At 44.9% G+C, this 21386-nt stretch overlaps 1 protein-coding gene across 2 annotated transcripts in view; it reads right to left on the bottom strand.

The window, feature by feature from the left end:
* Nucleotides 1-21386, bottom strand: part of TRAPPC12 (trafficking protein particle complex subunit 12) — a 125860-nt gene that overhangs the window by 39793 nt on the left and 64681 nt on the right. For both annotated transcript variants that reach the window (XR_012801196.1, XM_075598284.1), the window contains exons 6-7: nucleotides 12681-12793; nucleotides 5494-5566 (exon numbers count right to left, since the gene is read on the bottom strand). Coding sequence is in view for 1 of the 2 variants with exons in the window: in XM_075598284.1 (XP_075454399.1) it covers nucleotides 5494-5566; nucleotides 12681-12793 (186 nt within the window). In the remaining variant the exon portion in view is untranslated. The remainder of the gene's footprint in view (nucleotides 1-5493; nucleotides 5567-12680; nucleotides 12794-21386) is intronic.

Below are 21386 nucleotides of genomic sequence, written 5' to 3'. Positions count from 1 at the left end.
ATGTTAAGCTTCAGGTGATGACGGGTTATCCGGGCAAACATTGCTGATAGGCACTCAGTGATTTGCGACTGACTGTACTGCAGGTGTAGATAAATATAGGCGAGTCTTCAGCAAGGATGGAAAAATCTGCCTGGTCACCCTGTGCGCCTACAAACGTACCTCTGGCACCTATTTGGTGGCACAGTGCTGAGTGACCTGTCAGTCATTGACGCAACATATCCTGTTTTACTTGCGCAAGGATAGGTTGTGGCGGTGACTGATAGGTCAGTCGGCACTGTTCTACTTAGGCTAAGGCCCCGCTCCCAGAGTCAGCGCACCTGACATACACAGCATACACACACACACGCGCGCGCGCACACACAGGCAGGCACTCACGCACTCATACACACACACACACAGACAGAGGCAGGCACTCGGGCACACACACACACACACAGACAGGCACTCACGCACTCAGACACATACACACACAGACAGGCACGCACTCAGACACACACACAGAGAAAGGCACTCACCTGCTTTCACTCCACACTCCTCCCCGCTCCCCGAAGCCTCTCCTCCTCCCGAAGCCTCCCCTCCCCATTGGCTCACAGCCACACACGTCACGCGTCAACGCTAGAAAACACCATTCTCTGGTGTCTCCAGCGGCTGACGCGCTACAGCGTGTAGTGCTCTGTGCAGCCAGGGGGGACCGGCTCGCGAGGATTCCCCTGCTGGTGGGGAACTCGCGACCCGCCGCCCGCGCCAACGAGCGCAGCGGGACCGAGGCCTTAGTCTGGTGGGGGAGTAAGGCGCGATGGGGGAGAGCCGTGAGGTGCGGGGGGGACAAAGCGCTTCATGACTGCCCACCCCCGCTCTCATTTCAAAGCATACAAGCTTCACACACACACACACACACACACACACACACACACACACACACACACACACACACACACACACACACACACACACACACACACACACACACACACACACACACACACACACACACACACACACACACAATATAAGCTTGTATGCTTTAGTATAGTTAATCTTTAAACTTATAATAATTTTCCTTTATCATCTGTATTTTAGCACTGCCTTATATACGGCGTTTTTTTTTTTTTTTTTTTTTTTTTACCATATTTAGTACAGTAGCTCTCTCACAGTTCTCCTATCTTGCATTGGTATGCATGTCCTGTTTTGTGCTTCTATAGGATTTAAAATCCAGTCCAGTCTCCAACGCTCATGTTTCATTCAATAAATCACATTCAAATTAAAATATCTTTTCGGCAGCTCTCCAACCATCAAATGTTCTCTAAAAGGCAGCATCCAATTTCACCAATTAGATAACAGAGATATTTGGAAGCAGAAAATACTGGCATTTAACTTGGCTATGTCCTTAAGGGATGCATTTTGAAGAATGATTTAAGTGATGGCTGGCCAAACTGGACCTCGCATGGAAGGGCGTTCTATAATTTATAACCAAACATGAGAGATATATATGCACCACAGATTTCAGCTTTGCAGCAATGTTGAGCTTCTGGCTTACAGTGGGAATACTTGCCCAGAGAATTTATTGACCTTCTATACTTGGCTAACCCAGAGCTCATTTTCTAAATCCACAAGTCTTCCAAAATGACTTCCAATCTATTTTGTGACTCTCTGTGGGTGAAACGGTTATTGTAGTTGGCTTTCCAATCGATCAGCTTGTGTGCCCTCTCCAATCTTGGCAGTCCTTATGTATTACACACACTAACAGGAATGTATTAATGGATACATAACTATATTATAAATGGTTAATTTTGTATCATCTTGCAAGCAATCGCACTAACTACCTTGGGGAAAATGTTGCATTAACATCAAACATGGGACTTGATGTATGTGTTTGGAAAGAATAGATAGAAGGCATAATGAAAGAAACAAATAATAAGCACATGCTACAGGAAAGCTTGCAAAAAAATAAAAAGATACCCTCTTATCGTTACATACAAGGCACACAAACATTATGGGGAGTAAAAAGTGACAAAAACTCTACTGTACCGAGTACAGTATGATCAAGGACATATCAGCAGATTGATGTCTCAGGCAGGTTCCCAAAGCTTGCCTTAACCCAGGGGTGCGCAAACATTTTGCCTTGCGCCTCCCTGACGGCTCTCCTCCCCTGCTCACGCCCCCCTTACCAGGTCTGAAGCGTCAAATGACGCAGCGGGATCATGTGACGTTGTGGCACGTGACCCTGCAGCGTAATTTGACACCGCGTCCCCACGGCGACGTGTTGCCGAAGCCGACTGAATCACGGTAAGTGAAGTTGCAGAGGCCTCGCACGGTCCCCTGGCATTTAATTGAAATACATTGGGGAAGAGTGCAGTGGCCTCTGCAACTACCGCACCCCCCAGTGCACTGCCCCCCCAGTTTGCGCACTCCTGCCTTAACCTACACACAATCTGTGCACCTGACAAAGCGGATTTCCCCTAGACGTTGTGCTCAGATCTGCAAAATAAAAACTATCAAAATGCACTCCTAACCACATTGTGACAGAGTGTAGCATGATTTTGTTCTACTTAACCCATAACTATCTATGACATGCTACACAATACATGGCCAAAAGGATGAAACAGCTGTCTGCGAGTTTGCTGGCCATGCACTTCTTGGACCCAGGCGTTGCTGTAAAAGCTGTGTAATATGGTAAGTTTAAAGGGATCCACATTGAAGTGCATACAAAGCAAAAAAGTTATGAAATTTGAGTGCTCATTTGAACGTCATTACCCAGAGTCCCTCGCTGCTGGGGAAGCAATGTGTGCTTTTTGAGTATGGGCTAAGGCAGATTGGTGACCTGTCTGAGACAAGAGAATGCGCTCACAGGTGTTCTTTACCATGCTGCATTCTGTATACAGGGGGGGTTTGTCACGTTTTACTCACCATGACTTGTCTGTGTTGTATTGTATGTCTTTATTTATATAGGGCTAAAAGTGTACTCAGCGCTTCACAAAGAATACAGTACAGGGAATTATAATAATACAATAAGTGCAGCAAAATCAGACAATAGGAAAGGAAATCCCTGCCCCGAAGATTTTACAATCTAAGAGATTAGAGGGGAATTTACAGAGACAGCAGGTGAGGGAATAAGTGCTGTAGATGGCAGTGCTTGGTCACAATGGGTGGTAGGAGTGACAGACTGTGGGACAGTAACCATGAGTGCAGGCTATTAGGATGCTTGATTTGTGGGCCAAGTTTTAAGGTTAATCAGTATTAAAATGAGGGTTAACACACTTTACAGGGGAAGAGATGACAGGGAGGCATGTGTGAAATCAGGTGTGTATGTCTGGCTTCAGGCTTAGGCTTTGGTCCCGCTGCGGCCAACGGTGCGCGCGGCCGTGGACCACCAGCTGCTTGCCTCTGTTCTTGAGGTGCCCGCTGGCTCCTTCCGGCGTGGCTGACTGCATGCTGTGACGCGTCAGCCAGCCGGAGCTACAAGGAGCTTGTGATTTCGGCGAGTGCCGCGTCACGTGGCATGCAAGGGAACCAATCACGGATTGGATCCCAGCAGCCAATTCGACTCCCCCCCCCCTGCTCCGATCCCCCCGTTCCATTCACCCCCCTGCTCCGATTTCCCCCCTCTGCTCCGATCCCCCCGTTCCATTCACCCTCCCGTTCCGATTTCCCCCCTGCTCCGATCCCCCTCCCTTCCATTCTCCCCCCTGCTCCGATCCCCCTTCCGATTCCCCTCCTGCTCTGATCCCCCTCCGATTCACCCCCCGTGTGTATTTGTGTGTGTGTGAGTGCCAGTGAGCCTGTGTGTGTGTGAGGGTGCCTGTGAGTGTGTGAGGGTGCCTGTGAGTGTGTGAGGGTGCCTGTGAGTGTGTGAGGGTGCCTGTGAGTGTGTGAGGGTGCCGAGGGTCTGAGGGTCGGAGGATGCCATGGGGCTGAGGGGGCAGAGGGTGTCATGGGGCTGAGGGGGCGGAGGGTGCCATGGGGCTGAGGGGGCGGAGGGTGCGATGGGGCTGAGGGGGCGGAGGGTGCCATGGGGCTGAGGGTGCGGAGGGTGCCATGGGGCTGAGGGGGCGGAGGGTGCCATGGGGCTGAGGGGGCGGAGGGTGCCATGGGGCTGAGGGGGCGGAGGGTGCCATGGGGCTGAGGGGGCGGAGGGTGCCATGGGGCTGAGGGTGCCATGGGGCCGAGGGTGCCATGGGGCTGAGGGGGCCGAGGGTGCCATGGGGCCTGAGGGTGCCATGGGGTGGCTGCAGTGCTGCGCTGTGGGGCGGTCCCGCCCCCTCACGTCATGGCCGCGCCCCCCCCACCCGCCGGAAAAAAATTCACTGCAGACCGCAGATCACGGTGCAGTGAATTGCACGTGCCGCCGGCAAGCAAGGCGGCCGTGAGGGGCTTTAGCCTTAGGCTGAGTCCATGGTAACTGCAGCCGTGCGGAGGTGCGCTGAGGGAAAGCGGGTGCATTCCCTGGCCTTAGTTCGCGCGCCGTCCGGGGGCGTATCGGGGGGCGGGCCAGTGACATCACAGAGCTGGTACGCTCTCATTGGGCGAACCGCTCACGTGACCTGCCCTGCGCTCCCATGAGCGCTCAAACTAGAAATTTGTTAAGACCTACGCCTCCGCCGGCCTGCGGACGCGTGCCCCTGCTAAAGCCGCTCTCATTGCGGCTGCAGGGGCTCACTGACAAGCGTCAGCGCGCCGCAGCGCCTAAGCGCTGACCCTGGACTCAGCCTTAGGGGAGATCCCCAGCTGCAGGAAGTAGTAGATAGAGGGTGTGAATAGAGGATTTGTGTGGGTGTTTTATATTGAGGGGTAAAGAAGTTGTCTGTTAACTGATCTATTTCTTTCATCCCTAGAACCATATGGATATTAGCGATGCCATCAACAACTTTGTCCATTGGAACAGAGGACAGAACATCAGAATTAAGATCAAATGAGATTAGCATATAAAAATAGTTTAGTCCATTTATTATTATTATTTTTTTTTTTGTAACTTACATTTTATTGGGTTCTCACAAAGATATAACAATACCTAGTTGACAAGAAAATTCTGTTGACAGATTGCTGAACATCTTTGTACACATATTCCTTGCCAAGTTAATACATCAAAATAAATTGGGAAACAAAGGGGTAGGGGGGGGGGCAGCAACAGCTTTTCAAGCTTGGAAATGCAAAACTAAAGTGGTAATACACAGAATGTGGTGGCAGGTACATACAGTAGTTATGCTAAGCAGAAAACTCACTTCCCATTTGTTTACTTCTAGGTCTCCCAAAATTTTCTCTAGATTTTGGTCATTTTTCAAGTAGAATTTGATTACATACTGTATGTATTGTCATGCATGTAGAACTAGCTTTTGTTAGAAGATGTACATGGTGACGTTTTAGCAGACATTCCCAATATACTGTTGTTACTTAATATGGTTACTTCATATTCCTCTGTGCAGTTTGACATGCGTTCCCCTTTGGACAGACGGTGCATAATTTGTAAACACAGAGAAGCAAATAAAAAATACTTGCCATGTCTGTTACTTTGAGTCAGGGTAATCATGCTGCCATCTTCAGCGAGGCCTTTCTCCAAGTTGTCCAATATCTGCAATTATTTTAAGTTAATTACTAAAAACTTAATTTTCCAATAACAACTAATTGTGAATATATAACGTTGACCTCAAAGGTCACAAACAAAGTGGTTATCGGAAAAAAAAAAAAAAAAAAGCAAAAATGTAGTATTTTTTTTTTTTTACATATATGCATTTTAAAAGAACACTTTTCTTCAGGACAGACTTACACATCTCTTATTTTATGATCAGCCGATAACTGCATTCTAAAATGCTAAATTGTTATCCTTTCTGGTGATCTTCCAAGGATGTATCTCCCAATCCTATGCACTGTGATAACGCTATGGCAGCTCAGATCAAACATTTGGTACGTTAGGCTCGGACAACAGGGTAGTCTCAAATTAGCAACTTGAGGGGAGGGGGGGGGGGGGAGATCCTCGCTACTGCTAAATGGAAGTACCTGGAGTGGTGGTGCTACTATCAGGGGAAACAGGGATATATATAGCAACGAAAGAAAAAGAACCCCAAGGAGAGCACTCACACACTACATATATTAACAGGTGTACCTAGGAACACAGTGTTGAATGGGAGGAGTGAGTGAATAATAAAAATCTTTATTTGAGTCGTAACTCAGAATGATAAAATATTGGAGGGAACGCTGTGGATCAAGTGAAATACTATTATGAGCCAGTATACAGCGAATTTAAAATAGGACGAATGAATACTCGATAGTGGTCGCTATACTGTCTGAACTCCTAAGAATAGTACTAGTAGAATACACAGCTGCCCAAAATAGCTAGAGTAGTACTGATGTCCCCACCACAGTTATATGGTGAGTGATATAGTGAGTACCCTCAGTAAGGGTGTGGACAGATGCGCTCTATGGTAAGTAGTCACAGTGAACACCTGCGTATGCCAGGTGTCACAAGACTCAATAGATCTTAGGAGCATCAGTAGCTGCTATAACAGTGCACAAGTAGTGCCTGTTTACATGTAACGTCCACAAATATGGATCATGGAATACATTCGTCCTTTAATAGCAGGTGAAGTGCAGACAAAAAACCGGGCGCTTACCTTAGGATATTAGTACAGGGTAGAGAATACAGTAAAATACTTATCCCAAAACCAATGATGTAGTCTTTCACAGTGGGATCCGTAGCTTGCGATGAGTTCCTCTGCTCGACCCCAGAGAGGGGTATCCAAACCCTCAGGGTATAGGAGAACGAAGAGAAAAAAAGGGGGAGCAAAGGATTAGAGGAGATTGACCTATATTAACAGTACTAAGATGACTTCATAGCATATCTAGCTGTTTAATAAAGGTGTGGTGATGAAATGACAGTAGTTTGTAGTCAAATACTCACACGGCCCTGTGTGAGCACATATGTGTAAAGGTATCTTGCTTCTGGTAGCTACTTCTTAGCCCAAAAGACTGATAATGTTCAGATGGAAATGGAGGGGGGGGGGGGGGGGTTAGAATAATACTCATAAATAACTTACACGGCCATGTGTAAGCTCAATCCTGGGAGAGAATAATATGGGGTTGCCTCTGATGGACCCGTCCGTGGTGCTTCCCGTGGCAACGTGTAATCAGCTGCTGGCGGGCAGAGTATTGGCTGGCGGTTCCCCTTCCCTCACACGTTCCAATCCTCCCCCCCTCCCCGATTCAGGAAACGAGGATGTGTGGGGTGAAAGGATAGCAGGGCGTCAGTGACAGTCTTCAGTCAAGATGAAAATTTTATTGAACATATAAACAGAAAAAAACTCACAAAATGAAGTTTAAAACACCCCGTGGCACTCCTATCAGCGTGGCTGCAGGTCGCCTTAGAGCTCTAATTCATCACATCATTTTGGACATTGGAGGCCTCCGTAGCAAGTGGAAGCACAGCCGCGTCAGAAGTCCCCATCACTTCTGAATCCGGACACGGAAGACAGCGTAGCTGGAAGGCGACCTGCAGCCACGCTGATAGGAGTGCCACGGGGTGTTTTAAACTTCATTTTGTGAGTTTTTTTCTGTTTATATGTTCAATAAAATTTTCATCTTGACTGAAGACTGTCACTGACGCCCTGCTATCCTTTCACCCCACACATCCTCGTTTCCTGAATCGGGGAGGGGGGGAGGATTGGAACGTGTGAGGGAAGGGGAACCGCCAGCCAATACTCTGCCCGCCAGCAGCTGATTACACGTTGCCACGGGAAGCACCACGGACGGGTCCATCAGAGGCAACCCCATATTATTCTCTCCCAGGATTGAGCTTACACATGGCCGTGTAAGTTATTTATGAGTATTATTCTAACCCCCCCCCCCTCCATTTCCATCTGAACATTATCAGTCTTTTGGGCTAAGAAGTAGCTACCAGAAGCAAGATACCTTTACACATATGTGCTCACACAGGGCCGTGTGAGTATTTGACTACAAACTACTGTCATTTCATCACCACACCTTTATTAAACAGCTAGATATGCTATGAAGTCATCTTAGTACTGTTAATATAGGTCAATCTCCTCTAATCCTTTGCTCCCCCTTTTTTTCTCTTCGTCCTTTAATAGCAAACATACCTCTTAAGAGGGGGCTGGGCACCTTCAGCTGCATGCAGGATGCTCAAATATATCAGCCAGGGGTACGTTTGCTATTCAAAAACCTTTATGCACGGTACTAAAATAGCGCAGCCCCATGTGAGGAGCTACTGGGGATGGAAGTGCTCCGATCAAGAGCACATGTTCCTCCCCTATGACGTAATGACGTTATCAATCGCCGACGTACGTTTCGCTTGTACTGCTTAGTCTCAAATTAGGCCTCCGGTTTTTTCATATTTCCATGTTCTTTAAGTCTAGTATCACCCAACATGACAATGCACTGAAGGCTAACATCTGGCCTCATTTTTTTGTGTTTATTCTAGATCCGCAGCTCCTTATTTTTTTTCCGGAGTTTGCTTCATTCGTGTGTGTGGCTTCCATTCCTAGGCTGGTCGTATCCCCCAATTAGTCCATTCCCGACCTGATCCACGATTCCCTGAACTCAGGGGAGCCCGCGATTGCAGATAAAGATACTTACAAAATAATGATATAATACATGATTATGAATATATTCTACAAAATGGCTACCTGGATTAGCCTCATGCAGGCGGCCAATAGAAACCTGTGTCATTGAGAGATGACATTGTGGCTAGTGTTGACTCTGCGGCCATATTGTCAGAAACCGGCACAAAAATAATAATGAAATATCTTAGTAGTAACAAGGGGGACCCTGGATAGGCTCTGGGGAGTCCTTGACTCACGTAACATTAAATGAGATATGTTAAAAAAAAAGTGGCGTGCCCCTTTAAAACAGCAATCCACGCTGCAATATATATTTTTTTCGTATCTGAATCAGGAGTTACACAGGAGCAGGACCATGGTGCCCCAACCTCCAGGAATTCCTGGTCCCGCGATAAAAACGGCATGAGGTCAAATATCTGCCGGCCGGAAACAAAATGGCTACAGGCTCACTCCAGCAGCCAATCGAAAGCAACGTTACCATCGGATGACTACGTTGCGGTTTCTATTAGTGACCTCTGGGGCCGTGTTTGTAGATTTTAAAGAATGTACACAAAATATGAATTAATTGTACCGGGAATGGGGGTGGGGATGGTCCCTGTAGGTTAGGTAATCACAGAAGAGCTTTACACTTTTTGGGGGGGAGGGAGTGGGGAGTTCTGCTTTTATGTTTAACAATGTATAGAGTTTAGGTGTGTTTTACAAAATATATATAATTTCCATTTTAACTCCTCCTTTACCACATTGAATTTTACCTTCACACTGGGACACTTCGTGAACAAACTCAGGAAATATTTTGTATACAGTACACCATTAGAGAAATTACTAGTACTTTTCTTGCTACTGTTAATTGTTCAACCTCTCAGAACATCCAGGGGGAGCATATAGTGGGTTGAGAAAACAAAACAAGATACACAAATTTAAGTGCAGACGTATTACAATAAGTGGATAAATGTGGCAGTGTCTTGGCTCATATAGCTGTTCTACTCACAGGACTAAAGTGTATATATAAGCAGTTGGCAAATAGGGTTGCCACCCTTGAAGGTATAAAGGCACCGGACCACCTATCGATACTCCGTCAGCATATACCGCAATGTGCTAATATAATAAAAGCATTGGTCACAAATTGTGAGTAGGAGATGTCCCGAGCAGCTCACCGCCTCCCTGGGTCATCAGGCTGGATGCCACGGCACTGTATCCTCGATCGGAGCATCCCTCTGTGCGCCCGTCTGATCCTCTGACGTCACGGCTGCAGGTTTGGTTCAGCTACGGGTCGCCTCCAAGACCAAAATAGGTCTGCTGGTTTACTCTACGCGTTTCGCCCAGCTACCAAGAACAGTTCCTGGTAGCTGGGCGAAACGCGTAGAGTAAACCAGCAGACCTATTTTGGTCTTGGAGGCGACCCATAGCTGAACCAAACCTGCAGCCGTGACGTCAGAGGATCAGACGGGCGCACAGAGGCAGGCTCCGATCGAGGATACAGTGCCGTGGCATCCAGCCTGATGACCCAGGGAGGCGGTGAGCTGCTCGGGACATCTCCTACTCACAATTTGTGATCAATGCTTTTATTATATTAGCACATTGCGGTATATGCTGACGGAGTATCGATAGGTGGTCCGGTGCCTTTATACCTTCAAGGGTGGCAACCCTATTTGCCAACTGCTTATATATACACTTTAGTCCTGTGAGTAGAACAGCTATATGAGCCAAGACACTGCCACATTTATCCACTTATTGTAATACGTCTGCACTTAAATTTGTGTATCTTGTTTTGTTTTCTCAACCCACTATATGCTCCCCCTGGATGTTCTGAGATACTTCTAAACTTTGGAACCCGTGAAACAGGTCCCACCAGTGAGGTTTGAGCTGGGGGTTTTTTTGGTCATCACATCTATTTAATTTCATCATTTATACTATTATTATTTATTCACTCCTTATTAAGCTGTTCGCGCCTCTTTGTTCACCTGTTTACACAACTAATTGTTCAACCTCAACAGGACTCTCCAACTCCTGTACACATCATGAATAAAGCACCTATTAAGACATTAGTGCAATATATACACACACACATTTAGTATAGTAAGGGTCATACATGTAGTGTGTATATGTGTGTGTATATGATTGTCACGTGTATTACTACTGTGAAGCGCTATGTACATTAATGGCGCTATATAAAGACATAAATGCATGCCTTGTCCCAAAGAGTTCACAATCCAATATTTGGCACTCAAGGTTGGGCAATGTATGGTGGCTTGCCCAGTCACACAGTACTGTTGACATATACCTCTGTATACAGGAATCACTATTTCACTGAAAACATTTAATGACTATGTAACTATGGTTCAAATGATGTAGTTTTAAGTAGTGTTACGCAATCTGCAAAGCACTACAGATGATTTTAAGCACTGCAGGGTTATGATTGTACTTGATGGAGAAGGATTAAAGTGTGCTTGTAGACAACAGACTTGGCAATACAGGTGATCCGCTCTATCCGCCGGTCCGCTGAGCGCATTGTCCGACATCGGAATCTGATGCTCACCACTGCGGATTAGCATTGGATACGCAATCCGACGGCGGTTTTGGGACGGATTTCGGCGAATAACGGAGGGCTTTCTTTCAAGGTAGCTTTTAATCCGAAGGACGGTAAAAGTGACACGGGTCATCCAATGTGATCGGAGGAAAGGAGATTTCACTAGCAGGAAAGGGTTCTTTAGCGCAAGTATGGGGTTTACAACCCATAGAAACTAGGTATACCACGTTATACCAAGTAAGTAAACATATGAAAGATGTTGATCCAGGGAGAAATATGGTTGCCATTACTAGAGTTAGGAAATATTTTTTTTCTCCTCACTGGAAACATTTTTTAACTGGGGTTTATTTGGTTGCCTTCCTCTGGTTTAATATAAACATAGGATGATTATCTCCGTCAATTTAGTGTAACATAGGTTTTTCAACCGCATGTAACTACTTGCTTCTGTGTGTTTGAAACCATACAATTATCCACTATAAATATTATCTTGCCCTTTTCTTCAATAAGAATTAGAAAAGAATGCTTCTGAAAAAGACTAAATATCCTGAGATTTCATAAAGTAAAACCAATCTCGAGTAATCAATATATATCATATGTACAGTATGAAGTTATACTTCTATAGCTACTTTCAAATATGTATAAATGATGCACGTGTGAAAAATATGTGATTAGATGAGAATCATAGCTTAATCGGAGCAGTTATGAAGCGGAAGAGACGGGAAGGCGGTGCACAGCAATATGAAAAATCAAGGGCTGGAACCGGCAATATTTGGAAAATGTATTGGCACATCTCCAAAACAGGGTGAAAAAAACACTCCTATGCGTTTCGCGCCTTGTTGGCACTTTGTCAAAGAGTAGAGCACTCAATGAAAATATCAGGCTGCTAACACACTCTTGCCAATCAATTACTCCTTCCCCCTCGGTTTTAATGTCTGGAACGCCACCACTCATCACCAGCGTGGCTGTATGCCCGTCCCACGGCAGCTCTGCTTCATGGAAGCGACTAACAAACTGCAGCTTATGATTGGAGCACAGAGATACAGAGTTCCACAGTCCGCACACGTGGTAGGTTCAAAAGGGTAATGACCTGGATTTTGTTATTGGTTTGTGTCTCTGTAGTTCTGTATTTACATTCACAGGTCTGTGTGTGTGTGTGTGTGTGTGTGTGTGTTTGTGTATTTACAGTATGTATTGTATCTTTTGCAGGGCCCTATATAGAAATCTCTGTTCGGCCAAGTTGGTTCAAACATCAGAATTATCCAAGAATAATTTTGCTGCCAATAGGATGTTGCCCTTTTATAGATCAGGTGCAATTTCTACCATGGTAGACTGATATATTGCCACCAATAAGGGGACCTGGCTGATATTGTTTTAGCCCTCTCAATACAACACACTCGCATATAGACGTTCACACAAACATGTAGAACTTATGCATTGAGAGAAGAAAATTAAATGTGGACTGACAGGCAATATGAACAAAAGAATATGTTGCACCCAGTTTAAGAGGTTAAATCTTTGCATATACTGTATGAAACAGACATGCCCATTATGGCACGTCCCCATACATTGTTTACCATTATGCTTACCTGTAGACAAATAGTTTTCATATTGTGCAATCGGTCAAGAGATTCCTGAGGATTTGCAAGGTACTGACGAAGCTCAGCATGTAAAATCCGCATTGAAAATGGAACCATGGACCCTAAAATTAAAATGATTACATTAGTTAAATGTTACTGATAAACAGCATTCTCAAATTCATATAATCAAAGATGGTGATGCCTTAATCAGGACATAATTCTTTAAATGCTTTAACTTCCTAGTCCTGATTAGGTCCATGATCACAGAAGCGTTTAATACATGCTTGCTTTAGGCTGACCTCAATGCTTAAACACGATTTCAAGATTGCTGTTTCCTATAAGCGTTTGGAACAAAGTAAATAAAGAAAAGTGGGAGAACTTCAGTGCCCCATATGAAATCCATAGCTACATAGTAGATGATGTTTAAAAAAGACATATGTCCATCAAGTTCAACCTATGCTAAATGTAGATGACTGATACTTATCCTATATTTGATTTTACAGAATATTGATCCAGAGTAAGGTAAACAAAAAACCCAATCCTATGATATTTCATAAGGGAGAAAAATAAATTCCTTCCTGGGTCCAATAGATCAGATTACTCTTTGGTCCAACATCCTTCCCATGTTTACTCATTTGGTATATCCCTGTATACTATACCTCTCCTTTCTAAAAAGATAACCAACCTATTTTTGAAAATATCTATAGAATCTGCTACCACAATCTCCATGGGTAATGAAAGCAACAAAACATGTGAAATCTTATTGTTATTTTTTTTTTTTTTTTAATAAATCAGTTCTGTAGTATTAGATTAGTGAGTTTTTTTTATTTTTTAAATTCAATGCTTTTTTTAATGAGTTTTAATATACGGCATGCTTTGATTTCTATAGCAGGTCTTAGCACACCTCACCAGCAGCACAACATATTTGTTGCCAATGTTCCCAGAAGTTTGAGCTACAAACTGCAACAATAGTCAATCTTACCTTCGTAATATCCGGATAGATTGTAGCTGCTGAGTTACACAGACGGAAAGATTGATTGAAACTGAAAAACGGCTATTTAGTTAAGCACACAATGAGGATTTTTACAGCTTTGTAACAGGAGCACCAAATGATTGACAGCTTACATCCCTGTGCTGAAGAGGGATATCGTTAAAACCTAAACTGTTAGGGGGCTTGAGGGCTGGAGTTGAGCACCACTGCTGAAAATTATACAATTGTGAGGGCAAAACAAATTAAGCCATGACCAAATGTCAAGGTATCCAGTAAATGAGAACCCCTCTGATCAGATGTTATTAAGTTATTATGAAATGTAACAGTAAGACACCACTTTGGAGAGCTTTAATTTTGAAGGTAAACGCAATGAGTAACACAAGAAGCTATTGGTAAGTTAGGGAGTCCCAAAAGCTTAGAAGCAAGATATGCCAGGAGGGTCTCCTCTGGTCCTCTGCACCCTGTCTATCTGCGTTATGCATGGTACTGAACATAGGCGAAACAGACCAAAATGTAAGAAGGTAAATGTGTGGTTTGATTTAAAAAAAAAAAAACCTCATATTTAAAAAAATTATCAAACTAGTTCCCGCTGCACTTTGTACACAGCTAATCATCGAGCTTTATAATAGTTCCCCATTTTAGAAAAGGGGCTGTGATTATCTAATTGTTGATTATGTGAAATGTACAGCTGTTCTTTAAATGCGACAAAAAGTTACATGGCTGCATTCTGGTTAAAAATATCCTTGAATGATTAGTATGTGACTGAAAACACTCATTAGAAACCCAACAAAGAACTGAACTAAATAGATTGAGACAGAAAAGCCCAATGCTACATCCAATGTGACAAAATATATAGTACATAGTATATGGTTAAATACTTCAATAATCATACTCTCATGAGTAAGGATAATTTAGTTAAACCCTTTGGCCAAAGCATTATAAGCCTGTAAGACGCATCAAGGCATAACCAAATTTGCAGCTCCTAAGGCCTCGGCCTTGGTCAGCGCTTACGCGCTGAGCCGCGCTTGCACTTACCTGTGAGCCCCTACAGCCGCAATGAGAGCGGCTTTAGTACGGGCTCGCCTACGCTTCCGCAAGCGCGCGGAAGCGTAGGTCTTAGGCAATTTTAAAATTCAAGCGCTTGCCGGAGCGCAGGGCCAGTCACGTGAGCGGTTCGCCCAATGAGGGCGAACCAGCTCTGTGACGTCACTGGCCCGCCCCCTGACGGCGCGCAGGGAAAGCACCCGCAAGGTCAGGGAAAGCACCCGCTTTCCCTGAGCCTCAGCGCGCCTCAGCACGCCAGCGGGAAGCTTGGCCGAGGCCTAACACTAAACTGTGAAACTTCTCTTTTACCTCTGTTGGAGGGAGAATGACCGCAGTAGGTCTGTCCATACTTTGGCCAAAGGGTTTAGCTAAATGACCCTTAATCACGAGAATATTGAAGTATTTTACTCTGTATTTTGTCACATTGGATGTAGCATTGGGCATTTCTGTCTTTTGTTGCATACATTTGGCCACTCTCAATAGCTCTCCTTTTGATATAGATATAGATATGTGTATGTATGTATATGATGTGGTGGGTTTTGGTGTTAGAGCTTGCTGGAAGCGCTCCCCTTACCAGCAAGAAAGAACATTACTATTTTTGGACTAGCGAACGGTCCAATATAAGGGTTTTTTGAGCAGCTCATTTTATCACATTTGTTGTATTAGTCATTTTATTTAGGTACACTTGGTGGTGGTTGTTAATCACACTAATTACAATCACATTATTATTATTTGTACACTACCACTACCACATTGTATTTTTAGTGATTACACTATTTATGCGAGTTTGCACTTTGTTCACTCTTACATAGACGCGCCCGGTACACTTTTCTCTTACTTTATAACACTTTGGCCAAAGGGTTTAACTAAATGACTTTTACTCACGAGAATATTATTATTGAAGTATATAACTGTATACTATTTACTATATATTTCGTCACATTGGTGTTGTATACATTTGGCCATGGCCAGTAGCACTCCTTTTGAGATAGATAGATATAATGTGGTGGGTTTTGGGGTTAGAGCTAGCTGGGATTGTGTGTTTGTAAATAGACAGGGACCATCAAGTCATTGGGTTTAACCCTTCCACCGCTGCAGCAGCAGCAGCTGATATTTTCTGAGATGAGGAGTCATCATTGTACTCCCGCAAATGGAGACCTTCTGCATGACCCCATTTGGTTACAAGTCTGGGTCAAGCGATATTTAACATTTCCGCCGTTCATGTGTAGACAAGAGAGCGCCGATCCGTGCTAGCAAATGTCCAAAATAAACGTACTGTAAGTGGATATAATACATAAAACTGCTGTCTCCCCCAAGCCCCTGGTTTCCCAAGATACATAATCGGGCAAGGTAGCACTGGTACTTCCACATATGTAAATCTCTCCGGTCCCGCAGGCCACGAAGAAGCTGCGACGGATGGCGTTGCGACTTGCTATTGGCCCACATAACATGAGATTAAAACGTGGAAATAGCTCGGGTACTTGGGGGTCTCCAGGGCTGAAATGAACAATGCTGTTCAGCTCCAGAGACCCCTTGCTTGCCATCCATACAAAAAAATTGTGGATTAAAAAAAACAAAAAAAAACACAAGGAATGGCGACTACTCCATGTACAGTATCTACAACTTAAGCTTACAAAATATATGCTTCTAAAACGTGACAAAATAAATAGAATACATTAAATATGTTACCCCAAAAGTCACAATGAGATGAGGTGGGTCACTACGCTTCGGAGGACCCCCATGTTGACATGGAGAAGTGGGCACACACGGCGTAAGGGATACAGCCATGGTCTCCCATTTCAAAGGCGAAAGCTTCAAAACAGCATGTAGCAATACATTTGCATTAAGTGACAATGCTCATCCATGCAAACAGAAGGCAGAAGGGAGGGTGAGCACAGTGCAGCAGTTTGGTAAGAGGAGAGAGCAGGATAGAAGCAGAGGAGGAGGGAGGGGGAGAGAGAATGGGGGGAGGAATTGGGGGAGGGAGAAGGGGGAGGAGGAATGGGGGGAAGGGAGAGGAAGTATATGTGGGGAGGGGAAGAAGTGAATGAGGTGGGGGAAGGGGGAGGAAGTGAATGAGGTGGGGGAAGGGGGGAAGTGAATGGGGGGGAGGGGGGAAGTGAATGGGGGGGAGGGGGGAATTGAATGGGGGGGATGTGAATGGTGGTAATTGAATGGGGGGGGAAGTGAATGGTGGTAAGTGAATGGGGGGAGGGGGGTAGGTGAATGGGGGGGAGGGGGGGAAGTGAATGGGGGGGAGGGGGGGAAGTGAATGGGGGGAGGGGGGAAGTGAATGGGGGGAGGGGGGAAGTGAATGGGGGGGGGGAGGGTGGGAAGTGAATGGGGGGAGGGGGGAAGTGAATGGGGGAGGGGGGAAGTGAATGGGGGGGAGGGGGGAAGTGAATGGGGGGAGGGGGGAAGTGAATGGGGGGAGGTGGGAAGTGAATGGGGGGGAGGGGGGGAAGTGAATGGGGGGGGAGGAGGGGAAGTGAATGGGGGGAGGGGGGAAGTGAATGGGGGGAGGGGGGAAGTGAATGGGGGGAGGGGGGAAGTGAATGGGGGGAGGGGGGAAGTGAATGGGGGAGGGGGGAAGTGAATGGGGGAGGGGGGAAGTGAATGGGGGGAGGAGGAGAGAGAATGTCGGGGAGGGGGAGAATGTGAGTTAGGGGGAGAGAAAATGGGAGCGTAGAGGAGTGTGTAGTGTTCTATAAAAATAAATATGGGGGGGCGGCACAGTTAGTGGAACTTGCCCCGGGTGCAGAAATACCTAGCTCCTCCACTGCATACAAAAATAGCTGTTAGAGTGTGTGTATAGTTGTATTTATATATAGCGGCACAAGTGTACGAAGCGTCAGAATACTTATTCATGAAGTCAGTCATCTATAAGAGATTCTTCAAAAGCTAATGTGCAGATATACTGTAAATGTGAGAAATTGCAAGTTGATGTACATCTGTGCTGAGCCCTAAAACCGTCTTTTATTAGCTCAATTTCCAAAAACTATTTCACAATGATGTGATTTACACGAAAAAAGACTTACTACAAATATGTAAACAAGGCAACACGGGAGCTTTATCCACCAGACTCTTATTCTGAAGCCGGATAAAGAATATACAGGATATTTCTAGAGGCAGACAGGACAATGGGTTGTGTGATTAGGGCATGCGAGCAGAGAGCAGGCACACTTCATGCAGAATGCCATCCTGGGCATGTTTAATGATAAAACGCTATGAAACACAAGGGGCTGCCTAGCAAAACTGAAGAGGCAGACCTGACCCAAGGCGGCCTGCAGTCCTGCCACAACTTTGGCTGAGCGCATCCTAATTAGACCCTGCAGTAACACGCCTGCCAAAGCAGAACAATGAGAGATGCAGAATGACAGCTTTATCAGAAGAGCTCTTTTGGGACAAAGGTCAGTGTTAGCGTGGCTACAGTGCGAAATAATACATGCAACAGGCAACAATCAGACAACAGAATTCCGGGGGAAATTAAACCAACGTTCCTTCTTTCAATGCAGAATTCAGAAGAAAATACAATGACTTTAGTCAACGTAGAACCATTACAAAAATAGTCAAATTGCCAATGAATTAGTAAGAAAGGGGGGAAAACCGAACACATTTGTACATAACAATCTCCGTAGCAGCCCATCATATTAAACAATTCATATTCTCAAATCTCCTATGACCTAAAATAAATTATTTGTGGCACCAGAGCTTTATCTGAAGTACATGGGAATTAGTGAACTTGAAGTTATTTCAAAATCCCATTTAATGCAGCAATACTCCCAGCCCCCACCACAAAACAAATTATTGACATTCTATATCTTGCTTTTATTCATTTTTTTTTTTTTAAAAAGGGGAGCGCTCCCATCTATTACTTCACCGGCTTTGGTTGTTACCATGGCAACCTGTTTTGTTAATGAGTGTACATGGCAATGGCCATTTTAACTTCCCACAGAGGCACATTTTCAGCAAACAATCTCTCCACAGAATGCTGCCAGAGCAGTGTCGTGCGCCCCTCTTCCAGCTGGGGGTTAAGCCAGTGTTGCTCAACTCCAGTCCTTCCCCCCCCCTCCCCCCCACCAACGGGTCAGGTTTTAAGGATATCCCAGCTTCAGGCAAAAATAGAAAGAAAAAAATAACCGCTCTACCATAGTAATCTGTGAAGTCTTGTGGGCAATAAAAACCAAGGAGGCGCATAAGGGAAATTGTGAACAAATACAACGCATGTGACCACAGAAGGGTTAGAAAGGGTTCCCTAATAGTTGCACTCATCCAAATAATGTGACATCAAATAAGGCCAGACCTATTGGTCTCCAAGTGCAGTCATTCTGTATATAAGTGTAAATCACCTAGGCTACATAACTGATATACTGGTATCAATAACCACAAGACTACACTCTAATCAAAGCAAAAACAGCCTCTAGGGATAAAAACAAATATAGCAAAACTTTATTAACACACATAACTCACTAGACGTGAATAACTACAGTATATACAGTGATAGGTTAAAACCCCCAGTGGTGAGGTCTGGGCACATATGAATATGGAGCTTCTGATTCACTCCTGTGAATAATCGGATCAACGTAAAGGATATATATTGAGTAGCTGAATCAGTAGATTATCAAAATGTGATATATGCTTCTGTGTAGTAGATGGATATGTAAACACAAATGGCAGGGTGAGTGTCCCTCACCTAAAGCAAGATATATCCTGATAGGTGCACTAATATAGTATTAGGGATAAATCCTAGGATGAGCAGCTATATATACCACTCTTGTACCACGACACAAGAGTGAACAACCATGTGACACGGGAGTCTGTATCAAGTGCCACAGCGGTGAGATCAGGCTTCCACTGTTTGCGAATCTGGTGTACTCAAACTGAGCTTTTAAAAATGTTGATACAGTGCACACTAAGTTTACTATCCCTCTATCCTTCTCTCCACATTTGCTCTGAATCCCAATCGAGATGATGTTCAGGAAGACAGAGAGGATGTCCAGGAGCTAGTTCATCTGATCCATTTTTAAACGCTCAGTCAAGGAAATCTCTTGTGAGTTCCAAACCTTTGGAGTGGAGATTGTTCCTTTTCCCCCACAGACCACACTAGGTTTTTGCCCTTTTCCTTTGCGTTATAGGTTTTTTCCTTTTTCCTTTGCGTTATAGGTTTTTTTCTTTCAAATTGGTCAAGTTGTTTTTTTTTCCCCTCCACTATCCTATTTTTTAAAAGTACATTTTCTTCTTCGTCTATTATTACAGCACTAAACCTTCAGACAAGTAGAGCAGATAAAGGATTGACGGTATAATGTGTAGCACTGTTACCCCCACCCTCTAGGAGATGTACTGCTGACTACAAGGGTTGTTGGTGCGCATACCTGTGAGGGTTAGTAGAGCCGAGTTGATCTGCGATGTGATGGAGATCAGGACAGGCTTTTGGTAATCCTTGAGATTCTTTCATGGTGCTCGTGCCTCCAGTTGTAGTGGGCTCCAGGGTTCCAGAGATCAGCCTCCACCAAAGCATACTTTCCATCTGCCCAGGGACTGACATTCAGACAGATATATAAAAGAACCAGGGCTTTATTGCAGTCACTGCACATGATGGTGATACAGCGGTGCAGGGTTTCCAAGGATTCAGTCCTAAGGATGGTTCTGGATCCCGTTGGTAGTATAGGGTCCTATATCGATCAGATGCTCCCCAAGCCCCAAGGGCTGGGAGTGGGCACGCTCATCCCTGATGGGAGAGGCTCACAGCCCTACCAGTCTCTTCAATCTCCAGACTGGGACTGACTAAATGTTGGGCACTTCCTCTCTGACATCTGGAAGGGGAGGGCCTAGTGTCTGCCCCACTACTCGCAAACACCTGGTCACCGTAGCAGATGGGGGGTCAAAAGACCCTAAAATGAGCCTGTCATTTGTCCCAGTATCCGAAGAGGAGATTACACAAGCGCTCCTCAAACTAAAACGAAGCAGCCAATGTGGACCTGACTTACTGCAATCTAAGTTCCTAAGACTTGGTGCCCCAGCCATTGCCAAACCAATTGCTTCCATAGTCAACTCTATTCTGGCTGCCGGCCATATCCCTAAGATATGGAAAACTGCCAGAGTTGTCCCAATCTTCAAAAGTGGGGACAAAACACTGTCTCAAACTACAGGCCAATCTCACTTCTCCCAATACTATCCAAAGTCATGGAAAAATGGGTTCACTCCCAATTAAGCGATTACTATACCAAGACAAGTTTCCCTAGCCAATTCCAATCTGGCTTTCGCCCCAAACACTCCACCGTAAATACCCTGCTAAAAGTTTGCAATGAGATACAGTGTGAAATGGAACAACTCACTGGTGCAATATTCCTAGATTTTGCAAAGGTTTTTGATACTGTTGATCATGTTATTGTGCTAAACAAACGCCAGTGCTCTAGAATAGGGAAGCATGCTTTAAACTGGTTTCAATCCTACCTATCAGGTAGATCCCAACATGTGTATCTCCGGCTCCAACTCCAACCCTTTGGATATCCCGTGGTGTACCGAAAGGCTCTGTTCTGGGGCCCCTACTCTTCTCAGTGTTCATTAATGATCATCCTACAGCTTGTAAGGGAGCTTCAATACACATGTATGCAGATGACACAATCTTATATGCCCACAGCCATAGCCTCTCTGACCTTGAACACATACATCAATCTAAC

Source organism: Ascaphus truei, chromosome 4, assembly GCF_040206685.1.
Source record: "Ascaphus truei isolate aAscTru1 chromosome 4, aAscTru1.hap1, whole genome shotgun sequence".
NCBI classification, from domain to species: Eukaryota; Metazoa; Chordata; class Amphibia; order Anura; family Ascaphidae; genus Ascaphus; species Ascaphus truei.
This window is presented reverse-complemented; position numbering and strand designations above follow the sequence as displayed.